General features: G+C 32.3%; 2 protein-coding genes and 1 pseudogene across 7 annotated transcripts in view; 1 reads left to right on the forward strand and 2 right to left on the reverse strand.

Annotated features, from left to right (window-relative positions):
• Positions 1 to 3,487, forward strand: part of LOC112461904 — a 7,917-nt gene extending 4,430 nt beyond the window's left edge. The window contains exons 3-4 of the mRNA XM_025027332.1: positions 1,918 to 2,151; positions 2,501 to 3,487. Of these exons, the coding sequence (XP_024883100.1) occupies positions 1,918 to 2,151; positions 2,501 to 2,673 (407 nt within the window). The 3' untranslated portion in view covers positions 2,674 to 3,487. The remainder of the gene's footprint in view (positions 1 to 1,917; positions 2,152 to 2,500) is intronic.
• Positions 3,488 to 3,506: 19 nt separating this feature from the next.
• Positions 3,507 to 5,427, reverse strand: LOC112461903 (annotated as a pseudogene).
• A 3,789-nt stretch (positions 5,428 to 9,216) lies between these two features.
• On the reverse strand, positions 9,217 to 17,652 carry LOC112461901 (poly(A) RNA polymerase gld-2 homolog A-like). Of its 6 annotated transcripts, XM_025027328.1 has the most exons (14): positions 16,618 to 16,693; positions 16,468 to 16,549; positions 14,917 to 15,099; positions 14,017 to 14,554; positions 13,890 to 13,922; positions 13,241 to 13,623; positions 12,720 to 12,901; positions 12,327 to 12,607; positions 11,989 to 12,157; positions 11,714 to 11,857; positions 11,487 to 11,615; positions 11,210 to 11,399; positions 11,011 to 11,126; positions 9,217 to 10,923 (listed from the first exon to the last, which is right to left on the reverse strand). In XM_025027328.1, the coding sequence occupies exons 4-14, from the start codon at positions 14,200 to 14,202 to the stop codon at positions 10,736 to 10,738; spliced, it is 2,001 nt and encodes a 666-aa protein (XP_024883096.1). In that variant the 5' UTR covers positions 14,203 to 14,554; positions 14,917 to 15,099; positions 16,468 to 16,549; positions 16,618 to 16,693; the 3' UTR covers positions 9,217 to 10,735. The 6 variants fall into 6 exon arrangements, with proteins under 6 accessions (XP_024883096.1, XP_024883094.1, XP_024883093.1 ...); XM_025027326.1 differs by lacking the exons at positions 16,468 to 16,549; positions 16,618 to 16,693 and adding an exon at positions 17,301 to 17,652; XM_025027325.1 differs by lacking the exons at positions 16,468 to 16,549; positions 16,618 to 16,693 and adding an exon at positions 17,230 to 17,652.
• Between the last annotated feature and the right edge of the window lie 42 nt (positions 17,653 to 17,694).

The raw sequence follows: 17,694 nt of genomic DNA on the forward strand, positions 1-17,694 counted from the left end.
ATTGTGCGTTACATAAGACAAAGACTTAAGGCATAAAACACTGCCAAGACAGCCATTCTGCGTAGGCTCTAACGCGAAATTCATACGCCAAGTATTTTAAAGGCCATTGCACGTAACAAAGTTTTAGTCATAATCGTAAGGCCGTAAGAAAATAGACCAATCACACTCGATTATTCTCCTTGAGCTCGAAGAATAATCGAGTGTGATTGGTCTATTTTCTTATGGCCTTACGACTAAAACTTTGTTACGTGCAATAGCCTTAACATGGTGCAAAAATGAATTAATCCGTTTTGAATACATTAAAGCGTTATTTCGACTCAGACTGCATACGCGATGATCGCGCGGCACTTTGCACGACGCGCTCAACGACGGATTACGTTCGCGCACGTATCATTTACAGAGATATAATCACGATCGCACGCAACACGACACTCCGAAAATCACGGATCATTTTCTGCCTAATTGACGCTCGCTTCACTATGTAACGACGGGAGAACAAAATTCGCGAGACGCGCGCCAAAATTCACGACACTGCCGCGGCGACGCCGCGACGCCACACTTGTTAACACAAAGGGCACGCACTCAATCGCGTTTTTCGGGCCGATTACCGTCTCCCGTTACAGCAATCTTACTACGATACATTATTGTAATGAACGCACGAATAGATACTTAGATATACGAGTCGGAATCGAGACAGGTATCCGCAGGGTACCGTGCGCGAAAACATGACGGCTGCCTACTTGCCGAAGCGGATCGATCACTTCGATCGATAGAGGCTGCGGTCCACTTGACGCTACAAAAATGCTTCCAAGTATTCTTCTTCTCTTTTCTTTCAATGAAGAAAGAAGGAGAAGAAGAACGCTCCAAAGCATTTGTGTAGCGTCAAATGGCCCGCAGCCGGAATCTCGCGAAATACGAAATACGCGTCTCGAGAGGTCACGATGCGACGAACGTCGATCTCACGACTCGCAGTTAACCGAATTAACCGAAATCATGCTAATCGCGGCCGTACTTCCTTGTTAAAACGTGTCACGACGTTGCATCACTCGCAGCAGTCGCATCCTCCGGCCTGCGTCCTGCGACTACAACCACCCGCGACGACGCGACCACAACCCCCCACGACGCTTCCCTACTTGAAAATTTTTAAAGTGGCGTTAGCAACTTCACGATATTACGCGATACGATGTGAGTCAATTAGAGACTAAGTAATTGAGGTAAACCACTTAAAAATGTACGATCAAAAGCCAGTATTGGGATGCATATAAATTTTGATAATAATTACATAATTACATAATTACATAATTACATAATTACAGATAGAGTTATTGCAACGGAACAATAACATAAATTGCGTGAAATATTCGCAATCTATTGAATTATTATTAAAAAAATGGATTTAATTTCATCTTCTTGATTTATTAAAATTAAAAATTATCTATGTTTCGAATAATTTTTATTTTGCTATGAGTTTCGCGCTCCTATGATCAACAAAGTTGCAATTATCTGATGAGACGCGATATAAAATTAATCCAACATAAGCAGCATAAAAAAGTTATGTAATACACGGGCGAGACACGTACATTTTGATATTTTAATTAAAAGTATTTTTTATGTCAACTTGCAGGATTATCTTAAGAAATATTTGTAAGAAATGTATTTTTTCTCGTCTCTTGATATTAATACGAAGATTATATTATTATAATAATATAAAGATACTAAACTATTATAATTAATTAAAAAATACTACATATAATATTATATACATATAAAGATATGTATAATATATAATATATAACATACATATTATATTATAATATATACATATAAAGATTACATTAGTATAGGATTTGATGCTTTTTATACAATGCATTCATCCGCAAAGAGATTTATATTTGACGTTGTCTTGATTTATCACAGGATTTATTCCTGGCCGCAACGACAGGCATACCTACGGCATGACTTTCATGAAAGCCGTGGAAGTCGGTGGCAAAGAGTGGCACAAAACGCAAGCGAATCTGTGGGAACAGGACGCGATAAGGGCTCACGCTCTGACAGAGCGGACAGAGCCGACACATCTTCTATCTGGAGCGAGGGCAGATAATGTGGACTTTGAGACCGATGACGGTGATGGCAAAGACAGAAAAACCTACGGTACTTGCATATTACGTTGCTTGTTAATTTCTGTCATTTCTAATTTAATCTAACAATGCATATTGCGTTATTTCAAATACAATTAATTAATATTGTTTACTTCTAAAATAATAATGAAAATAAAAGACCAAGTTGAATAGATATATTAGAGATTAACAAAGATTTATCCAAAACTTAAAATACATAATTTATTATTCTGTTAAAATACATAAAATGCATACTTTTAATAATAGATTTTCGTAATAAAAGTGTTCTGATTATAATAATTGATTAAAAGATTCAAGTTCTATTGAGGTTCGAAGCGGAGCATCAAGTTCCAAGAACTATTGTGTAATTATTTTCGTTGCAGATTATAATGTCGACTCAGAAAAACCGCCGATCCCTGGTTATACAGGCCACATTCCAGGAGCGAGACTTGAAGTTGATCATTCCAAGGGGTACGGTGAATCCGCCCGGATAGGATTTCGAGCTGTCCAAAAGGAACGTGATGAGAGGCACGCCAAGGAGGATATGGGCTATTAAACGGCTATTGAACTTTCGTGTTATTTCATAAAAATGTATTTAGATATAATGGTATATAATTTTTACATTATTATTATTAAGGGGTTAGTCTACTCTAGATCGGGCAGAAACAGGCGAATTTTCAGGAATTAATTTCAGACAAAATATCGGTGATACATGAATGATTTTTTTTTTTATTATCTTTATTAGGGTTTCAAGAACATGTACCAATTTTTTGGTGTAAAAAGATTTCAAAATGGCGATGAGGCACTCCTTCGCGCGCAATTATGCTTTTCAAACGGTGTACATGGTTTCTGAAATGTGGGTGGTCTGAAAAAAAAATATGGTCATTAACTATATTGTATTGTCTTCGGAATGACGGAGCTTTTTTTCTCTCCTTGTTTTTGGCGTCAAGAAAAAAATTCTTGAATTTTTCACTGCATTTTTGAAAAATTCAGGAATTTTTTTCTTGACGCCAAAAACGAGGAGAGAAAAAAAGCTCCGTCATTCCGAAGACAGTACAATATAGTTAATGACCATATTTTTTTTTTTTCAGACCATTCATATTTCAGAAACCATGTACACCGTGTGAAAAGCATAATTGCGCGCGAAGGAGTGCCTCATCGCCATTTTGAAATTTTTTTACACCAAAAAATTTGTACATGTTCTTGAAACCCTAATAAAGATAAAGAAAAAAAATCATTAATGTATCACCGATATTTTGTCTGAAATTAATTCCTGAAAATTCGCTTGTTTCTGCCCGATCTAGAGTAGACTAACCCCTTAATGAAATAATTACAAAAATACGTAGAAAATAAATATTAGTATCGCATGATTTGATGTACACTCGGTATTATAATTCTTTCCTGTGTTCAACAATTACCTTCCGCGATGTGGCAGCCTACTCATTCTTTCCATTTCCAATTGCACGGTTTTCTTCCAGAATTCTATATCTAGCGTCGTTTGTCCATAAGATAAAGACATTAATCTAGCGAAAACCTTAATGCGTGTAGGTTGTCTGCATCTATATTCTTGTTTGCACTGCGCATCTTCACAAAATCGTCTTGGATAGTCTGAATATATAACAAAATAATATAAGATAATTAAATATATATATATAAAAAAAAACAAAGCCATTAAAGTAAATTGAATGAACATAGATATTAACGTCGAAAGAATCAAGCAAGTATGACATACTTTTGTGATTTCTTCATTAAAAACGAATTCTGCGTCCTTCAAGGCTTGTATGTACTGACCATAGAGATATAAGAATAGAGTGCGCGAGTCATATGCTCGCACGTAAGAGACTGCGATATAGGAATAGAAAGAGAACGCTGCATATGGGCCCCTGCTGTCTTTATCTATGCACGCATGCGTCTTTGCGCTGCTCAGTGTCTATAACGCATGTAGAGATATAACCTATAATAACGCATTTATGTTCTAACCTCTTGAACCCCTTTGAAAATATGTCCTTAAATAATAATTCCCAAAATTACCAAATTATTACAGCAAAGTACATAGTATTACCATAAAATATTACTTTTTTTTGAATATGGAATTGAATATGGAATTGTATATAAATATACTCAATATATATAATAATAAAACAAAATTTATTACATGTTGTTTATACAATGTTAATCATAGAATAGAATAGAATTCTATTCAGTCTTTTATTATTTAACACAAAAATTAAATTTTTTAAACACAAAGATTAAATTCTTTTAACACAAAAATTAAATCTTTTAAATCAGTCTTATTATTTAACACAAAGAAATAAAATATAAAAAAATAAAAAAATAAAAATTTTACTACAAACAATATAATATCAAATGCACATTATTAAATATTTATAAAAGTATACAGTTTTGCTATTGTCCACTGAAAATTAATTAAATTTTGAGGTTAGAGATATTAATATGTACTTACGTGTGAAAACTACAATTGGAATTAGGAGATGCTTCTGTTTTACATATCAAGCATTTCTTTGTCATTTTAAAATGTTTTTGCTTAAATAAGAAGAAGGTTAGCTAAAAACGACATAGAGATAGAACGAGATAAAACATCGAGAATACCGAGGTACAATCTTTCATGACCTGCACATCACTGCACATGCGCGCATAGACAAAGACAGCAGGGGCCCATATGCAGCGTTCTCTTTCTATTCCTCTATCGCCTTTTCAGCTCGCTTGCGCACTCTATTCTTATATCTCTATGGTACTGACGCATATTCGCCAATCGATTCTCATCTTTCAAATACTGATGTGCAGCTTCAACTACCTGACTTAGAGGGCCTCTAGATAGGGTATCTAGAGGCCCTCTAACCTGACTATATAAATTTTCCGAATCCGCATCGACATTTAAAATAATTTGAATGAAACACTATAAATGAACATTTCATTAGTTAATTTTCATAGAAAAAGAATAATATAATTTATGCTATAAATAAATACTTACAGGAACGAACGACTTCACATCAGAAAAGATTAGAATTGGAATGTCTGTTTCGTATTCCATTGTGTAATACTTAAAGTCGTACGTCAGTTTTTGAAACGTAAATAGATCAGAAAGGGCTTTATAATTTTCCTTGCCAGTCCCAGTAAGTGTACCGGTGGTTAAGCCTGTCTCGTCTATTACAAGGTGTGTATTATTGCTTAATTGGAGAATACCACTTGTCAATCTTGCATTCATAATCCTTCTTGAAAACAATGCGAATATATTCATCATACGTGATATATCGTGCATACTGACAATGTGCATTCAACGAGAGACAAACTTACTTCGGAATTAAAGCCAGTTCATTCAAATTTTCCAAAGTCATCTCCAAAAAGTGACTTTTTTTTACAAATAATTTTAGAAAGTTATAAAACTCTTTCGGGAAGATTTTGAGTTTACTAGCTCGCTGGAAAATTCGTTATGTTCAACGGAAATGTACCGAGACAAAAATAATCTCTTCTCATATATCTAAAAACATTACAAAAGATGAAATATTACAGAAATAACACACTTAGATGTATATTTATATAAAGGTATTAAAAAAATTACATTGTAGAAAGCAGGTGACATATCAAATAATCCGCAGCTAAGCTATCTCCAAATAGCAATTGACTTAATATTATGTGCAAATTACTCCTGATGAGCTGTGCTTTAGACATTATTTCCGGAGCATTAAAAATTTTAGGTTTTGTGAGTTTAATTATTTTTACTGTGTGTAACCGAGGTACTAGGGAAGCCGGTGGATTATGAGTATGTATTTCGGCTTCGTTCATTTTATCATCTGAGCCATGAATAGTACTTAATATTGGAGGAGATATATAAATATAAATAAAAAATATTAAAATGAAATTAATATCTAATAACGATTGTACCGCAGATCTACTACCAAATGCGGTTTGAAGCATATTATATAGTTCTCGATTGAGGACTTAATTCTCTCTTAAATATGGCTTCAAACCTCTTTGTGGTAATAATCCGTAGTATAATTATATTATATTAGACTAATTTTATTTTAATATTTTTTATTTATTTTATATATCTCTCGATTATATTATTGACCATTTGTTGTTGTTATACAGATTTAGTTACAAAGATTTAGATAATATTTAATAATATCACTCTTATTATATCTTTGAAAAAATTGAAATTATATATTGTTTATAGTATACTTATTATGTAAACATCAATAGAAAGTATTAATGAAAGTATATACAAAATGTATACGGGTATCTTTAAAGAACTTATTATAATTACTTTTTATTTTATTGCAAATTATCCTGAATACTTGATAATATTATATACTATCAGGTCGAGGGGAAAATTGATTTCAAATAAGAAAAATAATTTGTACTCAAATAAAATAAATTTAAAAAAAAATAATCATAAATTTTAATAAAATCTCTTACCTGCTTTAAAAGAGTCTTTTCTTGTCAATCTTTTTTTCGAAATCATTCAGCGCATTCTGAATACAAAAACAGCTTCGCTGTTTTCAAGCATTTTTACATCTTGCCAAGGATCAGATTGTACAAAATAGTCAATGCATTTGATTGTCGAGCGAATCGAACTTTATTAAATACGAATAGCAATAACGTCATCGACGAAAACTCATAGTAATAAAAACGTGTGAAGAACATTGTCATTCGACGGTGCAAACAATTCGCTCGACAATCCAATCCTTGGAAGGATGAAAACCTGCTTGAAAATAGCGAAACTACTTGTATTCAGAATACGCTGAATGATTTCGACAAAACGACAATAATAGCTGTTAGATACTTTTGTTCGCGTTCTATCATGATCAGCATCGGCATCAAATCTGGTAGTCTTTCTGCCGACAAACTTTATTTGTAGCAGATACTTTGCAAAATCTGCTTTCGACAGACTTGGCTGTCTGGGGAATTGATGTCTTCGGATGATATCAGTATCTGCGAGCCACTGAGTTTTTTAAAATGACTGTAAGAGAATAGTGAAAATTTTTTAGAGGCTTGTTCGAAGCCTAGCAGTATGGAAGGAGTCTACACGATTTCTAATAAAAGCGAGGATATTTGGAGAATAAAATTTACAGCCTGACTTTTGTGGCTAACTCCTAACTTGAGCTGGGGACTAATAGTTTCCTCTTTAAATACAGAGAGGTTCACGTGTGGCAATATATTCTCGGTGGGTCGCCATCACATCACCTTCCGAGAGGGCGAGAGGTGGCGATCGAATAAAAACCGACAATTTTTCGTCAGATTTGAAGGATCTCCGGCTCATTCAGCCTCATTAGACCAGTCCACATTTCTCTACGTCATGATCGCCATAATAGATTAAGAATAATATGTATACTTTCGCTTTTAGTACGCTCTTCTGTTAAGCCTATCATACAATACAAAAGTACAAGCAATAGCAACAGGGGCTCGATTTTTGAATTAATTTGCAAGAAAAACATATGCGCAAATTCTGCTCTTACAGAAACGTTGCAGGTTGATTGACTAAAAGCAGACACGCTGTTATATATAGACAATTATCACTATAATATAGAAATATTAAACAAATATATATGACTTTTCACATATCCATTGTGTGCATACAGATATCAGAATAATTGTAAATTACAAAATTAATATTGCAATGTGTGTATAAATTTAGGCATTGATTCATACACTTATATCGGATAATCGAAAACAATTTGGCATTATTGATTTCTATCGGGAAGGAATAGAACAGAATAAGTACACTACAAGTATGTGTAAACATTGCATTTATTTAACAAGAAAATTGGAATTACAAAAGGTTGTTTTTAGGCTATAAATTTAGAAGACCGTTTTATGTTAACTTCGATAGAAATATACTGCTGCGAATTTTTCTAAGTGATATAAATTCGATGCCCGCAAAATGGCTTTGCCATTACAATTTTTTTTTATTTTTATAATAATATATTGACAAGTTAAATTAGGCACTTAAGGAAATATTAGATACAATAGATGATCGTGTAATATATTACAAAAAGATATATATATAGTCGAATATCACATCAAAATTAAGATCTTTTCATCAGTCATTTCATCAGCCGAAGGAATATTGCAAATCATACACATGAGGCAAAATACATGTACATTTACTTCATATCTCACGTTTATCTTGCAAATTAACGGATGTTACTTGTTATTTATATTTTATTCGTGTATATTTGACGTTGAAGTAATCGTGATAATAATTTACTTGTTATATTGCAGACACAATCTTATTTCTCGAACATCATTTTCAAGAACACCATTACACATATGCTCTATATTTTTTTAAATAAAGATTAATCAGTAGAAAACTGACTTAATAAAGGAATGGAAATAGTATATCTCCCTTCAGCAAATAAAGAAAAGTATCAAGCTTGAGTGTTTCTTCTAACCAAGGATTATTATGTGAAAAATTGTTAATACAATGTTAATGGAAAATTAACATATTTAAACTTAATTAAATGTTACTTGTTTTCGATGTTAATAATTAATGCAGGAAATAACTTTATTTTGAGACAATTTTTGTTGACAAATGTCTTTTAATAAAATTGATAATTTAGTTCTACCAATTCACGAATATATGATTGTGTAACTATTAATTTATGAGAAAAATAAAATTGATCAAAGAATGAAGAAGCACTTTGTTGAGAAGTAAAGATTACATATATTCATTTATATTGAAAAACTTGTTTGTAGCTTTTCGACTTTTAACGAATTAGAAATCTTTACTCTAGCTTTTACGTATATGTACATCGTCGATTTATGTCCCGCTTCAGGATTAAGTTATAAATCATCCCACCGACATAAAGACATATTTTTGCCAATTTTAGGACAGTTACCAGAATTTAGGAAATTTTTTAATCCTTTTAAAAGAAACACAGTCTTGCTTACCACTATATCAGTCATCCATTGACTTTATATCTGAACAATATTATAAACGTAAATAATTAATTTTTTTCGAATTTGCAACATTTTTTTATTTTTATTAAGCCTTTTTTGTTTTTAATATTTTTGCAAAAAATAATACTAAAAGTTTATATATTTTCCATAATTCTACGCTCATGTGTATTTTTTTTTCTTTTTTTTTAGAAATAGCAACTAGAAAAATAAGTATACTACTTCCTTCTTCTTTTTATTTTTTTTTTATATGTAGTACTATAGAATATTATTTTAATATCAAATGCTCATTTTTTTATGGCTACTAATTTATAGTTTGAAACATTTTAATTTAAGAATATATTAATAACTATTTTTTTGTACCTGATAATCATTTCGTCACAGACGAAATTTCATTATTATTCTTTACTTTTTTCATGTATTTAATAAGTGATTGTTCATAATATCACGCGATGTACGATAGTATTAACAATAATTACGATAGTCGCACATAAGACACCATATATTATATATTCATTGATATTAAACGAATAAAACTTACGTATGAGATAATGAATAATATACATTGAAGAAATCACGTTGAATAATTTTGATGCAACAATTATTACTTACTAATTACTATGCTGTAATCGTGCAACTATTTAATTATCTACAAAGAAATTGACTAAAATGCAAAAAATTATTTCATTTTTATATAAAAGATCGGATGTATACAAATATCATTCTTCTCTTAACTTTAATATTGCAATACGTGCAATAAAGTTTGTGATTTATATTAAAGCTACAATCAGTTAGGCTTGCTTAGATCTCTCTAAATCTTTAACCAGATAATGGCGAAATAAATTCGCGATTAGATAATTTAATAGTTACACGATTACAGCATAGTAATTACTATTGTTGCGTAAAAATTATTTAATGTGATTTTTCCGGAATACATTGTGCATATTGCTCATTACCTCTTACATGAGCTGTTCATCTAATATCAATAAATCTAAAATATCTGGTGCCTTGTAGGCTATTAAAATTATCGTTAACACGATCTCTACCACGTGATATTATGAACAATGACTTATAAAAGAGAAGACGAAGAAATTAAAGAATAGCGAAAAATAACGAAATTTCGCCTGTGACCTTAAAAAATAATCAGATGCAAAAAAATATTCATTAACATATTCTTTATTGAGAATGTTTCAAACTATAGATTGCTAGCCATATCCCCAAAAATGAGCGTCTGATATTAAAATAATCTTCTATAGCATTACGCTGCAAAGTTTCTCATCTAATGCTTTGCGGCCTCGTTAAAGATTTAGAGAAATCTAAGCAAGCCCAACTGTTTGTAGCTTTAATATAAATTATAAACTTTATTGCACATATTGCAATTTTAAAGTTTGAATAAGATTGATATATCTGTGTATCCAACCTTTCACATCAAAATGAAATATTTTTTTGCATGTTAGTAAGTGCAGATAGTTAACATTTCTTTCAGGATGTTACATGTACAGTTAGTAATAAGTTACATACGCATTACTAACTACATATGTAACATCCTGCTTATGTATTTGTGATTTCCAAATCCTCCACAAAAAGAAAAAATAGGATATTAAACGGAGGACACATTTATACCTTGCCAATATTACAAATTATTTCAAAATAAGGCCTAATATCACAAGGTACTAAACACGTCACATAAGACGATCTTATCATTCTTCGTCACTTATCGTTAGCCCCCAATCGGTACCAATCATCATCAGACGCATCTCGTCAAACACATCACTTAAACTATATCTTCGTTTCAGTCTTGTATACGTAATATTTAATATGAATATAATTTTAGAGAACATGTCCGGATCATAGACCGATCTAGCTGTGTTAGTCAAGTCAAATGGCTCTATAATATTGCAATAGTGTAGATAAATGTCATGAAAAGTAATATTTTCGGGTATTTTTTACTTCAATATAAAGAATATTCATTTACCTTCGATACATAGATACTTCCATTGATAAGGATCATTTTTTGATGATTGCACCATACGACATTCTTCTTTTGGTATTTTGCTTGCTAAACGTACGGATATCGCATATTGGCTGAAGCTAATTTAACGGCAAGAGTTAAATGTCTGTCTATCAAAGTATCATCTAGATATTCTATAATGTTTATATTTGAAGTTACTTACTCAAATTCAACATAATATTTGAAAAATTCAAATAGTAATTCCCCAAGAGATTGATGATTCTCAGGCAAACGATTGGACGGTGGAATATTCAAATCCTCATGAATATTGATATTATAAATATCCGCATCCGGCCTAAATTTGTTTGCAAATATTGAATGCAAACATGGCAGAACAGGAGGATTGGTCCCACCTATTAAAGCAATACTCATATTCTAATATTGCAGAATAATCGGGACGCAAAAGAGAAACAGCAATAAAAAGTTTGTGGCATACATACATTGTAAGAAATGTATAACCATGAGGACTAAAGAGTAACTGGACAATGTCCTACATTTTGGATTATTGATATTATGCCATTGAGCCCAAAGTTTAACGACGAGCGCTAATGGTTTTACTCTCCAGTCAACTGTAAAGAACATTTATATAAATAGTGATTAAAATATTTTTTTCAATACATATATACTTTCAAATATATGCATACACAAAAGTTATTATTAAACTTACGTTTTGAATAACAATATAGTAGATGCGCGTTCTTGATGCAAACAGAATTATTACAATTCATATCAACTTTAAATTTCCGTGCTACATCAAAGAATGTTATAATGGGTACTTTTGCGTGTATCATTTCGAGTTGGTCAACGAAATCTGGATACAAAGAATGAGAAAAATATTATAAAAAATAAAATTATTATCATTGAACGATACAAGTGCATACAAGTACATTAAAATAAGTTTTTACATAAGAATGTTATGCAATATTTATAAATTTTACACACCACTTTGTTTAAGATGCTTTAGCACTTCCAGTAAATGTTCTATAGCTATACATCTTACATCCAATTCAGTGTGTTTCACTAAAAGACACACGTCGACGTCGCTATCATTTGAACCAAACCCATTCATTGTTGAACCAGCCAAAAATACACAACAATTTGGATATAAAGTCTAAAACCATTATTTTTTTAATATATATGGGTAAATAGTAAATATGATATTAATATGTTATTTTGAATTTTGTTTTTAAACATATCCTGGCAATATTTGACTTAGCAATATTTAGCTATATCAAGTTTTATTTCGCTCGTTCACTCTCTTCCTCTCTCTTATACTTTACCTTAATATATGTGTTGAGATGCTTCCACAGCATCATTTTCTTTTTATAAGTAACTTCAGTTTGCTGATGCGTAATAAATTTACGCCAAACTTGTTCGGACAAATCATCCCATGATGATCCAGTAACAAGATTCTTTGGCACAGAAGTTACTTGTAATAAATGAGATCTAGCAAGAAATCTATCAGGGGCGGCATTACATCCAGGAAACATATCGTAATGCGATACTTCAGAATATTTACGATTTCGTGGAAATCTTTGTGAAGCTGCATTTTCATTCTTTCCTGGAAATAAATTCTAATTAATTTGAAGTAAATTATTTTTTACTGCATTTTATAATTTCAATATATAGTATATTAACATATATTATTAGATAGAAAAAGAACTTATATATACCTAAATATCTTCTCCTGTTCTGATAATTTTGCACATGTGATCTCGGAGTAGAATTAGTAGTATCGTAATTACTGTTGGATCGTTGGGTTGGATAAAACTGATGTGCAGAGGCACTTGAAATTAAACCATCTGCTGTATTATTATATGTTCTATTATCTGGATGTGTTTTATGATGCTTTTTGCTAAAAATTTAATTGATTAAAGATTTAGATATACATGTATGTATGTATGTATATATTTGTGAGCGCGTGTATTTTAGATTTTTCTTATTTATTTTTTCTCTTAAAATTACAAAGATTTTACGCTTTCTTTTATTCCCCTTTCCATTTTATCTTATCTTACTATTAGTTTGTCTTATTATTTTTTCTATTCTATTTGTCAAATTTCTCTTACTCTTTCCTCTTCCCTTATTCTCTCTCTTATAGTTAATGATATAGACTTAAGATATAGACTTTATTTGAAAAAGAAAAAACAATAATGTCAGACAGTAACAGATAATTCTAAAAGTGTATGATAATTACTTTAACCATTGTCCTCTTACTGAACTTGTAGAATCTCGCTCATCTGAAGACTCTGTTAAACTATTGTCAATGTAATGTTTGTTTGGTGTTGGTGAACGAGAACTAAATCCACTATCACTATTATAGGCTTCATATTTCGAGAAATTCCTGTATGAACTCCGTCTGCTATTTCTGTTATTCCAGCTTGGTTTCTTTGTCGAATTAGGATTTGTGGGCTTGAAGTTATAGTTTGAGAATGGTATAATCGACGAGTTATTGGATGTATTTATGCGTCTTTCCCAATTTATAGAAGATGAATTATTGTTTGATTGCATGTATTCTATACGTCGTAATGATGGTACATCAACTCCTATTAATTGTAATAAATCCAGGGGAGATCCTGTCTGCAAGAACATTGTTTGTATATTTCAACAAAGAATAGAGATGTTATACATATAATAGAAAGAGTATGTAAAATAAATTCATAAATTAAAAAATCTCATTATACATAATGATATTTAATATATTAATGCATATTTATAAAACTCAGACGTTTGATAAAATTCGTTCAAAAAGTTTGAATATATTATCAAAAGTTACATGGAAATTTAATTTCTAAATAATTAACTAATTACAGTTTTATGTAACTTTTAAATAAGCTCTTATTTACCATATTTATATCATTGACTCTTCTGTTATTGTACTGTATTTGAGAAAAAGTATATTTAATCACAATAACGAAAAGATGCTAATACATATACATTTAAATTTAATTTAAAAGATTGTTTAACATGTACCTGTATCGTACGATGCCTGTTATGTCCAGAGATATTCGGGCCATATTGTGGGAAATCAGATTGATGCAATGCATTTACACCGTTAATATGCAAAGTGTGATTTTGTGCTGGTGGACATTGTCCATTTGTTTGGTGTCCTCCCATTATTTGCACCATCATTTGCGATGGAAATACAGTATGATACATAGTCAAAATAGGTATACGAGATATTGGAAGATCTTTTTTGGATTGACGTTTATTTCTTTAATTCTTAATATAGCAATATATTGCACTTAATAGCATTCATAGATGTTTGTAGCAATCAATAAGGCACACTATGTTATTATTATTAAATGTATCTTGCAACAATTGATATTTCATCAAATGAATGTACACATGTCTACATGTACTTAGGAAAGCTTCAAGCTTTTTGTTTTACTTTTCTTTCTTATTTTTCCATTTATATATATTTTGTCTTTTTATTTTGCAGTTATTTTATTTTTTTATATTGTAGTTTTGCAAGATATTATGTTGTCTTTTGAGATCTTACTATGTAAATCTAAAAGTTAACAACATATATATATATATATATAATAATTCAACAGTAATGCAAGGAGACAAGACTGTATGATAATGAAATTAGGAATTCAGAAATAACGAGACACTACAATTCACTCTGTCTATCTCTTGTCATCGAATTTATAAATATATATGTGTGTGTGTGTGTGCATGTGAAATATACAGAGCTGTGAAAACAATTGTAATGTAAATTAATAATTGCACTTAACAAACAATAATTTCACCCACATATTCACCAGCATTGCGTTAAAGAAAATTAAATTCATGATATGAGGCAAACAAAACAGCCTATATGTTCTCAATCAACTAGTATCAGATTCTCTAATCTCAAAATTAAGTTACTTATATTAATTCCATGTATACAACTTTGCCTGTGCAAGATGTACGCTTCTAAAGTTTAGTTTCCAAATGTTTTCGTCATTTAATGTGCCTTTGTTCCATTTATCTCTCTTTTCCTCTCTTTCTCTCTCTCTCCCTCTTTCAGATCATACACAAGATACAATTTGCTTGTTCTATCACAATCTCCTGAAAGAAAAACAGTATTGGAAGCCATTTTGTAATGTACTATTGTGTAAAAACTTATTGTAAAAATTATTTAAAAAAGACATAAATATAATGGAATTATTTTACAAAATATGTTAGAATAAAATACTAAAATATTTGTAGTACTTTTAGTACTTTTTATAATAAACTTGTTAAAATATAGGATGTTAGTAACTTGTTATAGAATATTACAAACAAAACTAAAACATACATATATAGAGACGGAACCACCATATGGGATGTTGGGGACGGACGGACGACACATATAAATAAATATAAAAGTTAATAATCAAAATTTATTCTAATCACATGTACATATTTGTGAATTTCCTAAAGAATTACAAATACAACCAGTATACCACAAATATATACAGCTTTTGGAATTTGCAAAACTTAAGAACTGCATCGTATGTATAATACATGAAATAAACATCTATAATGCACAATAAACATTAAAAACAATTTTGGACAAATATATAATCTGAGGATTACCTATCCGGAACATGCATGAATAAATGTAAAGGATAACAACCACAATTTATTCTAATTTCAACACATACCAATTTTCTATAGAACATTACAAATACAACCACAATTTGTACAATCACAAACATATATATAACTTCTGGAGCTTGAAAAACTTGAAGACTGCCGCACCATAATAAACATTAAAGTAACTTTTGATAAATATAAGTATATTTTCCCCGATTTTCTTGAAACTCGCGTGTATTTCATGTATCTCCAAAGTAGAAATCAAATCTGCTTGAAAAAATTTTCCCTCTCGTCCAGTGTATTCTTAATCGTAAGCATATTTTAATATATAACATTATAAAACTCTTTTAAAATCAATATATGTATCTGTGCGCTTGTTAAAAGCCTAATCTTTTTTTTTTTTTTATAAAGCGTCAAATTTTTGTAGATCGACATTTTAAAATTCAGCTTATTCGTAAAAAGGTTGATTTCCCAGGAAAATCATTTAAAAGAGCTATACATTACAAATACACATATACATATGTGCATACGTATATACGTATATAAATACATGTTCGCGCACGCGCACGGGTGATTTTTTAATAATTAATCAATAAATTCTTTACATATTGAAGCTTTCTCCGAAAATCTTAGCTTTATATAAAATGCCAATCCATTGTTATATCTTCCGTTAAACTTGGGATACGTTATCGGTATTATCGGTAAATAATATATTGTATTGTATATCTCGCTGGAATTGTAAATCCTTTCAAAGTCGATAGGCACGAAATAAACATCTATCTGTCTATCATAAAATGCCAATTTACACACACTTGACGGCCTATAACAGGAGGGCTTAACGATAATTAATCTACGTACACGTTTATTGCCGAGTTAAAGATGATTGCTCCTCATTAAACAGTAGCTTTCATTCAGATATGCTTGTAAAAGAGACACTTTGCTGCGTTAAAAAATACGTATGTGAAAAAATATAAAGAGACCCTAACAAAGAGTAAAAAATAAACCTACCAAAAGACGAGATGGACAATTTTCTCGAGCGAATTTGGTTTCTGCGTGTCGAGAAATAAGTAGGTACGCAGGTACGCATGAAACGTGCGAGTTTTAAAAAGGGCCAGAGAGGGGATGATTCTCACGGCGAATGCGGTTCACCTTACTAGTCCCTTCACCATTTGCGGACACTGTAATCGGTACGTTTCCTACGGGGATTCGCGCGTTCACGGGGAAACTTGCGCGCGGGTAAAACGTCGAAAATGATGCTTATTAGAGTCGCCAGACACCCTTGCCGAGAGAACACGCACGTTCTCCACGGCATTCCAAACAATCCGAACTACCTGCTCAAGTAGACACGTGTACACGGACCGTGCCGCTGCGCCCGTGCCGTGTACAGAGGCACGCGGACAACACCAGACAACACGAAATATTTTCCTTCGACTTCGACAATACGGCGCGGGGAGGGGGTCGCGAGGAGCGGCAGCCGGCCGGCAGCGGAGATCGAGAAAGCAGGAAAGCGGCCGGCCAAGGGGGTGAGAAACGCGGCGCGGTCGCGTGAGGCAGCGTGAGGGAAGAGGGAGGAGGGGGGAACACAAGGCAAGGATCACGAGGAAGAAGATGCCGGTATACCTGGCCGTGATCGCCATGTTGCCCTAATCTGCCCTCAGACGAACTCGGGGAAATTTGCGGGAAAGAACTACCTTCCCAAGATCCCAGGAGTAAGGCTGCGCTCTCCCGATTAATACGGCGCGAAATCGGAGACGCGATTGTCGCAGGATCGTTTTTATCCGTGGTCGCCGTCGCTCGATCTCTCGAAATTTGGCAGCTGGATCCTCCTCGCGGGAGCGTGCGTCCCGTCAACGATGAGTGTCTCTCCGCTGATTACTCCACGCCTCGCACCACCTCGCACGCGTCCGTTATAGCTGGGTTAGCCCCACTGACCCCCACGGTTGACGGTGACTAGTGGCTACCAACACAAATCACCGCGCACCAACTAATCTCGTTAGACGTTTAAATTTTCAAACCCTCGGAGCAATGGACGGTCCCTCTCTCGTTTCGCGTGCTTGATGACTCGAGACTCGACCACGAGGCGGC

The sequence above is a fragment of the Temnothorax curvispinosus genome, unplaced genomic scaffold (genome assembly GCF_003070985.1).
Source record: "Temnothorax curvispinosus isolate PA1 unplaced genomic scaffold, ASM307098v1 QBEX01011875.1, whole genome shotgun sequence".
NCBI classification, from domain to species: Eukaryota; Metazoa; Arthropoda; class Insecta; order Hymenoptera; family Formicidae; genus Temnothorax; species Temnothorax curvispinosus.

Bases quoted from the DNA above. Each gene is read 5' to 3' on its own strand.
- LOC112461901 (XM_025027326.1), bottom strand. From the start codon at position 14,202: ATGTATCATACTGTATTTCCATCGCAAATGATGGTGCAAATAATGGGA. The intron at 12,608-12,719 runs GTATATATAAGT...ATTTATTTCCAG, and splicing joins GAACAGGAGAAGATATTTAG to GAAAGAATGAAAATGCAGCT. The intron at 10,924-11,010 runs GTAAATGAATAT...GCAATATTATAG, and splicing joins GAAGTATCTATGTATCGAAG to AGCCATTTGACTTGACTAAC.